The sequence below is a fragment of the Pipra filicauda genome, unplaced genomic scaffold, assembly GCF_003945595.2.
Source record: "Pipra filicauda isolate LSUMZ 115617 unplaced genomic scaffold, ASM394559v2 scaffold102_size2360937_pilon, whole genome shotgun sequence".
NCBI lineage: Eukaryota > Metazoa > Chordata > Aves > Passeriformes > Pipridae > Pipra > Pipra filicauda.
The window spans coordinates 707,202-721,347 of record NW_024103463.1 but is presented as its reverse complement, the minus strand read 5'-3'; the positions used below and the strand labels follow the sequence as shown (position 1 = coordinate 721,347).

At 64.4% G+C, this 14,146-nt stretch overlaps 1 protein-coding gene across 1 annotated transcript; it reads right to left on the bottom strand.

The window, feature by feature from the left end:
• Nucleotides 1–91: 91 nt before the first annotated feature.
• CAMKV (CaM kinase like vesicle associated) lies at nucleotides 92–7,388 on the bottom strand. Its single transcript, XM_039378216.1, has 11 exons — nucleotides 7,193–7,388; nucleotides 3,969–4,077; nucleotides 2,650–2,781; nucleotides 2,493–2,567; nucleotides 2,278–2,416; nucleotides 2,078–2,198; nucleotides 1,720–1,795; nucleotides 1,502–1,638; nucleotides 1,348–1,426; nucleotides 1,183–1,270; nucleotides 92–1,061 (listed from the first exon to the last, which is right to left on the bottom strand). The coding sequence occupies exons 2-11, from the start codon at nucleotides 4,061–4,063 to the stop codon at nucleotides 639–641; spliced, it is 1,365 nt and encodes a 454-aa protein (XP_039234150.1). The 5' UTR covers nucleotides 4,064–4,077; nucleotides 7,193–7,388; the 3' UTR covers nucleotides 92–638.
• Between the last annotated feature and the right edge of the window lie 6,758 nt (nucleotides 7,389–14,146).

The following is a 14,146-nucleotide window of genomic DNA, read 5'->3' as shown; positions in this document are numbered from 1 at the left end:
CTCCCAGCCTGCCGCGTCCCGCTCAACCCCATGCCGCCGGCACGCCCGGCAGACCCCCGGCCCCACAGAGAGACAGGGCAGGCGGCGCTGGTGCTGTCTCAGTTTGTCCTCAGCGGGGTCTTTATTTGCCAGAGATACAGCGGGGAGGGCGCGGGGCGGCGGCGGCAGCCGCGGGCAGAGCCGGCCCTGCAGGCATGCAGCTGCGGGGGGGGAAGCGGGGACCGGGGAGGAGGCGCGGGGGGGGGCAGCGGGGGTCCGCCAGGCACGACGCGCGGGGGCCGTGCGGGGGTCCCCGTGTCCCCCCCCAGGGGTCCCAGGACGCAGAGGGGGTCTCCGGGACGGCCCCCCCCCGTCCCGCGCGGCCCCGCACATGCACGCGTGTCCCGGGAGGCCTCGCGACACCCCTCCCAGCGCTGCGGGGCGTGCGGCCGGGGGGGGCTGCCCCGCGTCTCTGGGCATCCCCGGGGGAGGGGACGGTGGCGGGGGACAGACTGAGAGAGCGGGGGGGACACGAGGGGACGGGCGCCATGCAGGGCTCTGCCCCGCGGCCGAATCTTCGGCGGGGCACGTAGAAAAGGGGGCGCAGGCGGGGGTGGGGGGGCCATGCCGGGGCTATGTACAGGGGGCGCGGGGGCCGCTCAGCCGCTCTGCTCGCTGGGGGGCTCGGCGGCCGCCCCGGCCCCGTTACTCGTGGTGGGGGGCGACGTGCCGGAGGCCGGGGGCTGCGCGGCGGCGGGTGGCGTCCCGGGGGCTGCGGGGGCCGCGGGCTCCGTGGCGGCGGCGGGGGCTGCGGGCTCCGTGGTGGGGGCCGGGGCCGGGGCCGTGGCGGTGGCAGTGGCGGGGGCCGGGGTCGTGGGCTCCGTGGCAGCGGCGGCAGGGTCCGTGGCGGCGGCGGCAGAGTCCGTGGCGGCGGCAGCGGGGGCCGCGGCGGCGGCGGGGGCCGGGGTGGCGGCCGGAGCTGCTGCCGGGGCTGCTGCCGAGGCCGGTGCCGCGGCCGTCGCCGTCTCCGTCTGCTCGGGCGCCCGCAGGCGTTTCATGAGCGTGGTCACTCGCACGGCTTTCTGCGAGGGAGAGTCGGGGGGCATGGGGCTGGCGGAAGGGCAGGGGCTGGCAGCCCCACCAGGCTCACAGCCCCGCGATGGGAGACCGGGGGAAACTGAGGCACAGCGCACCCCCACACACCTTCCACTTGGCCCGGGCGAAGTTCTTCTCGATCTGAGCACAGACTCCATCCTTGATGTTCTTGTCAGAGGCGGCATTCCCAGAGATCCTGGGGAGGCGCGGAGGGATGAGCAGCCCCCATCAGCCCCCCACCCCGGTCCCCCACCCGACCCCACTGCCTCTTACCACTCGTGGGAGATGGCCTCCTCCGCTGTGATCCGCTGGTCCTGCTCCACCTCCATCAGGCGTGTCACCAGCTCCTTGGCTGGGGCACAGAGGGGGACGTCAGTGCTGGGGGGGACAACATGAGACTCCACATACCCACCGGCATGGGGCTCACCTGCCTGTGAGATGTCATCCCAGTACGGCGGGTCGAACTCGTAGTCCCCAGCCAGGATTTTGCGGAAGAGGTTCTTGTCATGGTTCTCATAGTCATCCTCATCTGCCTCCTCGTAGAAAGGGGGGTTCCCAGAGAGGCTGGGGGATGTGGTGGGGGGCTCAGCCCAGCCCCTGGCCCCCAAGCCCCTCTGACCACCCCAGCCCTCACCCCACACTCACAGGATGTACATGATGACACCGATGGCCCAGCAGTCCACCGGCCGCCCGTACCGCTGCCGCCCCACCACCTCCGGAGCTGCAGGGGACAGAAGAGCAACCCTGCCCCGGGGTCCCAAATGCCCTGGCTCTTTGGCCCTGGGATCATGGGGAGTGGGAGGGACCCACTGGAACCCAGGATCAGCCCCCAGGGTGTGATGGGGAACGGGAGGGACCTGCCAGAGGCACCTGTGACCATCAGGAGAGACCCGCTAGGAGCCCCCAGGACCACTCCCCAGTGTGGTGAGGAACAGCAGGTACCTGCTGGGACCCCAGCAGCACTGTCCACCCCTGAATGCCCACCCGGCTGGCTCTCACCCACCCAGGTACTCAGGGGTGCCGCAGGGTTCCTTGATGAGCCCGTTCTCCAGCTTGGCCAGATGGAAGTCGCTGATGACGATCTTGGAGTTCTTCAGGCGGTTATAGTACACCAGGTTCTCCAGCTGCCAGTGCAGGGGCTGTGAGTGCCAGAGTGGGGGGCATGGCACCACCCATGGGTGCTCCCACCCCTCCACCACCCACCTTGAGGTTCCTGTGGACGATCTTGAGCGAGTGCAGGTAGGCAACAGCCTCCAGCACCTGCCGGATGACATTGCTGGTGTCCTTCTCGGAGTAGTAGCCCTGATCCAGGATCCAGTCAAAGACCTCCCGGCCAGTGGCCCTGCAGACAGCAGTTCTGCTGAGACCCCACCCTGGTGGGGCCACCCTGCACACACCCCTGCATGTCCCAAACTTACAGCTCCAGGAAGATGAAATATTCCTTGCGGGTGATGTAGACATCCACTAGTTGTAGGATGTTGGGGTGCTTTACCCTGCAGAGACACAGGGGCATGGGTGGGGGTCCCTCCCCACTTTGCCCAGCTGCACGGGATCCCCCCCAGCCCTGGCACTCACATTTTGAGGATGATGATCTCGTTTTTGGCTGCCTTCCGCACTTTCCGCCCGTCCCGCTTCAGAAACTTCTTGCAGGTGTAGAGCTTCCCCGTCGTCTTCTCCTTGGCCCGGAAGATTTCACAGAACTCTTCCCTGCAAGGGTACCCCCAACCATCACCCCCTTCCTGGGGACCACTGAGCTTGGGGTGCTCAGGTGGTCCCTGGGCCCACCAGTATTTCCCCCAATCCCAGCGGTCACGGGAGATGCCACAGGGGTGGAAGGAAGCTGTGGCTAAAAACCTCTTTGGAGGAGAGGCGAAGAAAAAAACAGCAGTGAGAAGGAACTGATATGGAATAAGCAAAATGATAGGGAAGGGGTAATATTTGCTGGTTAAAAAGCCCCCTCCTCACAGCAGCTGGGGTAAGACCCACTGCACAGCCACCTGTGCTGAGGTGGAACAGCAGCACACCCCGACATTAACGTCAGCACTGCGGTCAGGGAGAAAAAAGGGGAGACTTGCTGGTTGCTGCAGTATTTCTGTTCTATTATTAATGGTGCCTGAGCCCATTGGCCAGGCCAGAGCCACAGGGGAGCCCCCGAGGGGCACTCGGCACTGTTCCAGCAAAGCCTTTGGCTTCCAGTACCCCCCACTGTGCTGAAATCCTTGTGGCTGCTGCCCTGGATGGAGGGGAACTGGGACCCGTGGGCTTTGGGGCAGGCTGCACAGAGGATGGAGCAAAGATCTGAGAGCACCAAGGTCCCCGCTGCCACCCAGTGTCATCCCACCAGGCATGACCAATGGCTAAGTAGTTGCTTTAGAAAAAATTCTGGTGCATATTCTGGGGTCAAACTGCTCTCCATGGGTCTGAGAGCTGCATTTTTTGGAGTGCATCCTAACAGGTCCCCCAGCATGGCAATAAAAGTTGGGGGAAGCAGCAGCGCTCTGCTCCCCCTCAAATGATATCTGCCTTTCCTTTGCTGGAGCAGAGCCCTTCTGCTTCCCAAACTGCTTGGGGGAGCCAGGATCATGCAGAATTGCTGCAATCCCTGCAAGTCTTGTGGCGAAGAGGGAGGGATACAGGGAGATACCCAGCTGCAGCCAGCTGCGGTGGGAAAGCTTGCTGCCCTCCTCGGAGCTGGCAGTGGAAACCCCCATGCACCCACAACCAAGAGGAACTAATTAGGAGATAGCCACCCCAAAATGCACCCTGCCATCCTAGCCCAGCTGGGCTTCAGCACCCCAAGAGCCCTGCAGGCAGCATCGTGCCACTCCTCAGCCCGGGGTACGCAGGCGTTGGGGTCCCCGGGGCATCCGCGGGCCATGGAGGGACCAACTCACGTTTTGATGACCTGGCCCAGGTCATATCTGTCAGTCACCTCGGACGGCTGGTTATAATCTTTCTTGTCTCCCAGCGTCACGCAGCCAAACGGCATCGCAGGGCCCGGTGCTGGCAGGGCAGGGAGAGGCGGTGAGTGCCTGGCACCGCCGGCCCCCCTGGAGCCACAGCAGACCCTCCCGAGCTGCACTAATTAATGTAAAACCTGACGGAGCTCAGCGCCTGCTCCTGCTCCCCAGCTGTCACAAACCTCTCTGTGCCCTGCCCCACCGATATGCATCCAAACCCCATGGCATCCAGTCTCTCTGCCGGGGCTCAGGCTACCAGCACAGCCACAAGCCAGCCCCGCTGGCCCCCCTTGTGCGGATCGTTAATTCTTAATTAGCAGCCAGGGCTAGCGCACTGAACCCTTCAAAACCAGGGCCCAGAGCACACACTGGGGAGGGAAGTGGAGGTGAATCGACCCTTTCCCATTTCTCAGCCCAGTTTTGTCCCACGGTGACATTTCAGCAGCCGGGGCCTCCCCAGGCAGAGCATTGTCACACGTTGTCACATGTGCAGTGGGTTACACCAGCCTCAGCTCCCCATCCCTTTTCCCGGCCCCGACTGCGGCACCGGGCAGGTGGGCACCGCGGCTCAGAGGTGCCAGCCCTCCTGCCACCAGCAGCGGGCAGGACACTGACTGGCCTTGGCACACACCAGCTCCTCTGGCCCTTTAGGGAGGATGTTTTGCCCCTTGCTTTCCTGCTGGGAACCCTTCAAAACCAGATCCTCCTTGTAAGCTTCCCAGAAAAAAATCTGGTCGCATAAAGTGATTTTTTTCCCTCTCCCACCCTGTTACCAGGAGGAAGTTTCAGCTGGTGTTATTTTCTGATGGCTCAGAAGGTGACAGAGCTGCCTGGGGCCCCCCAGCCCTCTCGGATGGGCCTGAGTGGGACCCTGTGATGGGATGCTGGCGCAATGCTGGAGGGACCCATTGCCCAGCGCTTAAGCTCTCCGAACCCTGCGCTGTGCTGTGCCAGCCTGGCTGTGCCGTGCCGGCAGCGCCCGGGGCCCGGTGGTGAGAGCTGCGGGCAGGATGGCAGTGCGGGATGCGGGATGCGGGAGCCGGCATCGCGGGTACCCAAGCGCCGAGCCTGTTGCTATGGCAATGGGAGCTGAAGATGCAGAAAGCGGCACATCCTTTGGAGGGGGCAGGGACGGGCAGCACCCGGCAGTACCCGACCCACCTGCGGGTGCGTAGCCCCATCCCTGCTGCACGGGCCCTGGGAGGAAGGTGGTCCTGCCTGCAGCACCCAGGGCATGCACCTAAGCTCTCCCTGGGGTGATTGACCCAAACCTGGGTGGGACGGGACTGCCCTGAGCCGGGGAATGGGGGGATGCTTCTTCCTGCCTCCATCCCTAGGAGCTGACCTGCCTCAGTGCCTGCTCAAGCAATGCCCAGAGGATGGGTGCTCCCAGCTTGCACGGCACCCAGGCACCCTCCTGCCAGGAAAGCCTTCACCGGGCAAGAGCCCCCACACCCGTCCTGCTCAGTGTGCCCCAAGTCCCGAAAGAGAATCAGAGCACCCATGGGACACCCCTGCCCGTGCCACAGACTGGGTGAGGCTTTCCAGCCCACGCTTGACTCATACTACCAGCCTCCCCAGCAAACGTGCCCTGCCTGGCACCTCCGTGTCCCCATGCCACACTGTGCTGGCTCTGCCAATGCCACTGTGCCCAATCAAGGGGGACGAGGGCTGTCCTGGCAGCTGCTGGTGTGGCGGTGGGCTCAGTGCCACAGACCATCGGGGCAGCGCTGGCCTGCGGGCGGGCAGGCAGGCTGCCAGCACTGGTGGCACAGTGCCAGGATTAGTCGGGAAGGGGACCCGGGCAGGATGATATATTGGGATTTTATTGCTGTCTCTGCGAGCGCTCAGCTAATCTGCGCTCATAAAATTAGTTCCTGTTGGTTTAATGGGGGCTCCTCCTGCCAGGGCTGAGCACCGGTACCCTCCCCTGCCCCAGGGGACTTGAGATGGGGCTCAGCACACCTGAGGTACCCTGCAAGGGAGGCTGGCACACAGCCCCACATCGGGGCCAGCACCTGCACCCCACAGGTGAGAGCACCCTCACCGCAGCAGGGGCACCCAGGGGTAAGGAGTGGGCAAAAGCGCGAGTGCTTCCTCCCCGAGGTGCCGGGGGGAAGGCTCAGTGCTGCGCTGGCACCCGCACGCAGCCAGCACCCCCCTCCAAGTGTCTAATTTGGGAGCAGAAGCAACAGCGGGTGTAAGACAATAGCGGGGAAGTGGGTGGCCGGGTGGGGATGGCACGGAGGGATGACGCAGCCGTGCAGCTCTCGCCAGTGGGGACCCCCAGCCCCCCGACCCCCAGCTCTGCCCTACGGCGTGAGATGCCACCGGCCGGTGATCCACCTCCAGCCCCGCTTCCACCTGCAGCTGCCCTGGACGTGCCCCTGGGGGGGTCTCCGCTGCCATCCCGCCCCCACGTCCCGGGGGAAGGATGTACCGGGGACAGGCAGAAAATGCAGCCGGGCTGAGACGGACTGAAATACTGCTAGTGCAGGCAGCGGGCAGGCAGCGGGAGGCGGAGGGGATGCGGAGCGGCCGGCCGGCTCTGCGCTGCTCGCGGAGCCCCCGGGCTGGGGCTGAGGCAGGGCTTGGGGAGCCCCACCGCTCCCGGCCCGGGGCGTGCGGGGGGACAGCCCGGGCCGCGCACCGCAGGGAGGTCTGCGCTTGGCCGGCTCGGAGCGCTGCGGCAGCGGGAAGGGAGCGGACTGCGGGAGAGAGGCGCGGGGTCCGGGAGGGGATGCTCGGCGGCGGGGACACGGGGAGAGAGTCCCCGGCAGCAGCCCCCGCCACGGGGCCGACCCAGGTCTCCGCTTCGAGCTCCGCGCGGAGATGGGGGCGGCACCGGGGCAGGAGTGGCCCGGGGGCGCTAGCGGGGCGGCGCGGGGGGAGCCGGGCTCGCCGTGCCCGCGGCGCCCGTCGGGGCTCGGGGTCTGCGGGACGCGGGGTGCCGGCGGGGGCAGCGCGGCGGCAGGCAGCCGTCGGGGCGCACACGCACTGGGCAGGGACCCGCACGGCCCCGCCGGGATGTCCCGGGTCACCGGGGGCGGCGGAAGAGTCGAGGGCAGCCCTGGGACAGGCAGTTCCAGATCCCAGCAACGCCCCCACCGCCGGGCCCGGCCCCCCTCGCCCCCCGTCCGGCGCGGCGCGACGCTCACCTGCACGCCTCTCCGACCGCAACGGGGGGCTGCGGCCCGGAGCCGCCGCTCGGGGGGAGCGCGCCCCTCCCTCCCGCCCTCCCGTGCCGGGCCGGGGCCGAGCCGGGCCGAGCCGAGCCGCTCCCAGGCGCTCCCAGCGCTCCCAGCCGGTCCCAGCCGAGCCGTCGGTCCGTCGCGGCGCGGCCCCGCGCGCCCGGCGCGGCAACTTGGGGGGGCGGGGCCGCGGGGACACGCCCCGCCCCGCGCCCCGCCCCGCCCATGACGTCACAGCCGAACTTCGCGCCCCGCCCGTGGGCCCCGCGGGGACGGGTCACGAGTGGCCCCGGGAGCGGCCCACGGGGGGACACCGCCCTGGGGCCCGCGTACCCCATGGGACTGGACGCCCCGTGGGACCCTACACCGTCCTCATCAGGCTGAGCCTGGGTCCGCCTGGGCTGTGCCATGGCCACTGGCTCAGGATGGGATGGGATGAGATGGGATAGAGTGCGGTGGGATAAGATCGACGGGATGAGATAGAATGATGTGCAGGGGGGTGGGATGAGATAATATGAATGGGATGGGATTGAACACGATGGATGGGATGGGATGGGATGGGATGGGATGGGATGGGATGGGATGGGATGGGATGGGATGGGATGGAGTGGAATGGGATGGAGTGGAATGGGATGGAGTGGAATGGGATGGTGTTGGATGAGATGTGACTGGTTGGATGAGATGGGATGGAATGGGAGGGGTGGGATGGGATGGGAAGAGGCAGGATCAGGATTTTAGCAAAGCTAAATTCGGGCTCAGCATCACAGGTGTCTGTCCCCTGAGGGCACTATGAGGACACTGCCATGAGGACACTCCTGCCTCTGTGTCATGATCCCGGGTGAACCAGGCAACTTCTCCTTCCCCAGCTGCAAAGCCAAAGGCCCTGCTTGCTCCATCATGACAGGGATAGTCAGTGCCCCACAGCTTGGCACAAGGAGCAAGAAAGTGGCAAGAAATCGTCCACCCTGATTCTCTTCCTCTGCCCACAGCTCAGGCATGGCACCCAGCCAGGGGTGGGCAGCACAGCCCCCGGGGCACAGCAGGGCCCCCAGTCCCTTGCCCCGCCCCCTCACTCCCCGCTCCTCATGCAGTGCAGCCGCGTGTGCGGAGCCTCCCCGACGGCTGCGTGCCACACGCTGGCATTTGCGGCCCATATGGTGCCGCTTCCGAACCATTCTTCCACTCCCTTTCCCTCCCGCCCCTGCACCCACCAAACCCCAGCTCCCCAAACCACCTGGCTTGCACCAAGTCGCTGCAGGGATGTGGCCTCCCATGCCTTGGACCCACAGCCTTCCCCCCCGCCCATGGACAGGGAACATCAGGGTCCCATCCCCTAAGCCAGCATCTCCCCTCTGCACACAGGAGACCAGGCAGCACCCCAAGGCAGAGCCAGCTCAGAGCACCCCTGGCACCTGTCCCCTGTGTGGCACCAAGCCCTGGGCCCACCGCCACCCGTACCGGGTAATTAACGGCACGTGAGAGCAGGGGGAATTAGCAGGGCACTGTAGTTTGAGCTCCTAATCAAGAGTTTAATCATAGTGGCTGGCAGCAGCGCACCACGGTTATTAATCTCTGCACCTCGCGGGGACCTGGAGCATAAGTCACAATTACCCGGCAGGCGCCTGTGCAGTGCAGGGCTGCCTGGCCGTGGCTCACAGCATGAGAGATGGGATGGGATGGGATGGGATGGCACTCTTCCATTGTCCCTTGGTCTCGCTTGTGCCCGGCACCTCCCGGCACCAGCCTCCTGCCCATGGCAGAACTGGCCTGGGATCCCATTACTGTCCCCTGGTCCCAGCTCTGGTTCAGATCTTGGTCCACCCCATGCCCTCATTTTGGGGTGATGGGCTTTGCTGAGCCCAGTGGCATTTGTCCCTGTGGTGCTGTGCTCTATTGCCCTGTGCATCCACCATCCCATGCACCTACTGCCTCATGCACCTACACACTCCCTTCCCACTGCCTCCCAGAGCTGGGGCCTGGGTGTCATGGCAGTCTGGGGTGTTTTTTTCTGCAGGACTTCTGGAGTGAACGAGCCTGGGATGCCCGAGGTGGGGCTGCCAGGGCTGGGGGCACTCAGCTGTACACCTCTGCCTTGGATGGGGCACATGGGGGGGGGGGCACACCTGGATGTATCCTTGGGTGAGGAGACACAGTGTAGGGGACATCTGGCCATACCCCCCACCCCAGCAGGGTGGAGGGGGTGCAGGGCCCGCCTGCAGGGTGCTGGGGGGTACAGTGGAGTGCAGTAGGGGGTGTTCAGTGTGTCTGTTCTGGGGTGCAGTGGGTACAGCAAGGGGGTGTTTGGCATTATATGTGCAGGGGTGCAGTGAGGTGCAGCAGGGTGCTGGGGAGTACAGTGGGGTGCAGTAGGGGATGTTCAGTGTTTCTGTTCAGGGGTGCAGCGGGGTGTGATGGGTTGTTCAGTGTATCTGGGCAGGGGTTCAGTGGAGACTGTTCAGTATATCCATGCAAGGGTGCAGTGGGGTGTGATAGGTAGTGTTCAGCGTGTCCATGCAGGGGTGCAGTGAGATGCAGTGTGGGGTGTTCGGCATGTTGATGTTGGGGTGCAGTGATGTGGGGAGGGGTGTTCGTTGTGTCGGTGTCGGGGTGCAGTGGGATGCAGCGAGGGCTATTCAGTGTATCCATGCAGGGGTGCAGTGGGGTGTGGTGGAGGCTGTTCAGGGTGTCTGTGTTGGGGTGCAGTGGGGAGTGGTGTGGGGTGTTGAGCGTGTCAGTACTGGGGTGCAGTGGGGTGTGGCGGTGGGTGTTCGGCGTGTCCATGTCGGGGTGCAGTGGGGTGCAGCGGGGGGTGTTCAGCGTGTCCGTGACTCAAGCACCACGCGGCACCACATCCCTGCGTGCTCACCATCACCATGGCAACCGCCAGGCAATCAGCAATAATTGCGCACGTCGGCCCGGCAACAGGGCCAAATAAACCCCATCTCTCCTTTCGGGGGGCCGGCGGGGGGCTAGAGGGGGAGAAAAAGAAGGGGTGCACCTGCCAATCATCACCCCTGGCCCTCAGTTGGGATCAGCAGCGGGGGGGGTTGCATGGTGGCAGGGCCACCCTCCCCGTAAGTGTCCCGTGGTACCCATGTGCCCTGGAAGGCGTCGAGGGACACAGCCAGTGAGCCGCCCAGCCCAGCCCCAGGTGTGGGGGAGCCTCAGCGGGAACCCCCAGCTCGGCCACCAGACCCCCACAGTGGCACAGCTCCTCCAGCCCGTCCCAGTTGGTGACCACGCCATGAGTGTGGACAGGGCTGCTCCCCACCTGGCTGGGCACCATGGAGCATGGCTGCTTGTCCCCAGCCACCTGCTCCTGGTGTGGCCCATCCCTGTGTTGATGACAGCACACAAAGCCTTGTACCTCTCCACTGGCTTGGCTCCCATCACATCGGGGCTGGCTCCTAGTCCCTGGAGCCCTGATGTGGGAAGGGGGCTTGGTTTCCATAGTGTCCTCCTGCATCACAGTGATGACGTGGCATTGGGGTTTGGTTCCCTTTCCCACTGGAAGAGGGTCCCCTGCCTCTCTGTGTGGTAGTAACTGCAGCCATAGGGACCAGGGTACAGGGAGGCTGCTCAGGGAAAGAAATGTCTCCAGGGGAGAGAACTGGCTCCCAGGGACAGGGCCAGATCAGGACTGGGACTGTGATGTGGCTGGCACAGGTCCTGACCAGGCTCTGAGATGGGATGAGCCTCCCCATCTAAGGGTGGGTGTTGTCTTCTGGGCAGAGAAAGAAGAAAAAGATGTGCCTTATAGCCTGGAAGGACTTTAGGGGTAAACAAAAGCTTCCTGGTGGCCAGCAAATCTCCCCAGGGGCCAACAGAGATTCCCAAGGGCCAGCAGAAATCCCCAGGGACCTCCAAAGCTCCCCAAGCACCGCTAAAGCTCTCCAGGGGCCATCAGAGCTCCCTGAGGGCCATTAGAGCCACGGGTGGGTGCAGGGGTGCCCTGGGCACTGCAGGCGCCCCCAGTGACAAGCTCCAGAACCAGGCGGGGAGGCCGGAGGGACAGGGCCGGCTGCCGGGGTGTGGGCAGCAGGGACCGGGGGTGCCGGGGTGCGGGCGGCCCCCCCGCTGCTCACAGGCATCATTAGCAAAACTCGCCGGTTTCTAAAAATGGCACGTCGGTGCCGCGGCGGCTGCTCTTCACGCCCGCTCCCCAGCACCGGCAGCCGCTAAAAACAGCTCGGCGCTGCCTGCTGCCTCCTGTCACCTCTCGCCCGGACGGCTGGCACCGGAGACCGCCGCTACACCCAAACGCTGATTTAGCACAATTTTGCCCATCTCCAGTCCGGCCCCTACGCCGTGGCACCCGCTGCCTGAGCCCACTTCTCCATGAGGAGCCCAAACTCGCTGCTGGCTCGAGGTGCCATTGCGGCAGCACCGGCAAACGCCGTCGCAGCGCATCCCCGGGCGATGCCAGTGGCGGGACCGTGCCCGGCTCTGCTTGTGCACCCGCAGCCCCGTGTGCGGCCACTCATGTTTTATAGATGGCTCTGATTTTAATAATTAATCCCTGCTAACGACAGCACTTTCCCCAAATAAAACATTTAAAGTGCTGTGTGTGCACGGCGCGTTGCTGGGGTGGGACGCCGGATGCTCTGCTGCAGCCGTGGCGGGTGGGGACAGCACGAGGTTGTGTGGCACAGCATGGCACAGCGTGGAATGGCCTGGCACATGCCCACAGCTTAGCCCAGTGCTCCACCAACCATGGCCAGGCATGCAGCACCTTAGGTGCCACCCACCCAGTGCCCACCTGTGGGTGCACAGGCAGCACGCTCAAGACACCCCCACCAACTGGGGCAGGAGTGCCAGGTGCCATGCAAGGTGCCGCCCTGCGAGGTCACCTGCCTGTCCCTGCTGCCATGGCAGTGGGCACAGCACCGGTGCCAGTCCTGACCAGCAGCATCGAGCAGGAGTGGGCAGAGGTGGGCACATGCCAGCCCTTGGCATGGAAGTCTGGGCGCCTATTCCTCACCTCCCGCAGCGTAATTAGGGCAGGATAAATGTGGATTAGCATGAAATCTGTCATCTCTGCAAGCACATTTGCAGGGGGGATGGGGGCAGCCTGAAGCAGGAACCGCCCTCACGCACGTCACCGTAACCACGCCAGACTCATCAGCTAACGAGCAGTTCCCTGTGCCACTCCACTGCCAGCTCTGACAGCCCTGCTCCCACCAGCTACCCCTGCAGCTGCCCACTGTGTCATGGGCAGGGGGCCTGGCACACATCTTCTACCCCGTCACATCCCTGGGTACCCACCATGCTTCGTGCTGAGGAGAGCAGCACCCAGGGCACCTGTCTGTCCATCCGTTCACCTGCCCCTTCATCCATCTGTTTGTCCGTCCATCCATCCATCCATCCATCCATCCATCCATCCATCCATCCATCCATCCACTCACCCATCCATTTGTCCCTCTGTCCATCCATCCACCCATCCATCCATGCTTCTATCCATCCCTGGATTCCTGCATCCCATCAGCTGTCAGTGCCCTAGCCAGCTGCCCCTGCTGCCCCCCAGGCACTCAGCATCCCCCAGTATCAGTGCCAGCACCACCCAGCACCTGCATTTCTGATCCAGCCCTAATAACCACACGGTGCCAGGGCCTTCCATTGCCACAGTAACTCAGCAGCGGAGCCGAAATGGCACTGCTTGACCTCACATGGGCAAGGTCAGCACCCACACTGGGGGTCACGGTCACACCAAAAACCAGGCCCGTGGAGCAGTGCAGCCACACTACAGGGAAACTGAGGCACAGTGCTGGCAGCTGCCCCAACTGTGGGATGCTGGGACACAGCTGCACTAAAAATACCCTCCGGCGTGCGGCGGCGGAGCCAGGCAGGTGCGAGGCACCAGCGGAGATGGACAGCTTGGCTGATGGGAGCTGATGCGGCCCCGGGCTCCGGCACCGCTTAATGAGCAGCCGAGGAGGTTTTATTTACAGCCAGTGTTGGTGGCAGGACCTGCGTGGCTGGCCATGGAGTGGGAATGGTGCTGCCCACGGCCACAGACTGGGCATGTTTCAGCATCCCCTGCCCATCCATCCATCCCTAGACCCTGCCCTTGCCCCCTGCCTTCAGCTCTGGACCTGCACCCAAGGGAGTGATGTCCACCACTGCCCCACTTCTCTTTTCCACTGTCTTGTTGTAGGGGATTTTTGCCCCAAAACTGTGGCAGAGAGGATCTCCTCACGAGGACGAGCTCCTCACAGATGTGACATCTGTCACCACCACCAGCAAAAGGAGCAGAGAGAGCCAGCTCATCAGGCTCATCCACGGGGAGTTCAGCTGCTCTCCCCCTCTCTGGACAGCCCCTGTGCATGCCCTGGAGCACCAGCTACACCATCCCCTGCACGGGCAGTGATGAAGCAATAAAGGTATTGTTAAATGAGGGTGGTAATGATTCTTGGTCACTAGACAGCAGCCCCAAGCTCGGAGCAGTGTGTGCCACGGGGACCCTGTGCAGGCCGTCAGGGTGGGGAGCAGTAGGTGGGCTGGGTGCCACTGTGTCTGCACTGTGATCACCTGTCCTGGCCACCATGGTCCCATGGGCACTGCAATGCCAGGAACACCATAATCCCATGATCCCAAGAACACCCTGATCCAATGTCCAGGCACCCATCATCTCAGGAGCGTTGTGTTTCCATGGGCACTACAGTCCCATGCTCCATGGCATCCATCATACCGTGATCCCAGGGGCACCATGACCCATGTGCCAGGTAGTTGCGCCCCAGGGACATCATCACCCCATGTCCAGGAGCACAGTGCTCCCCACACTGCCTCACACCCCACAGCCACACTGACCATGAGCTGAATGTGGCTGGGAAGGGGACTTTTAGGAAAAACCTCCCAGACAGCCCAAGCTCAGGGGGCCATGGTGGGACACAGGGCACACAGGGGAGCCCCGGCATGGTGGGC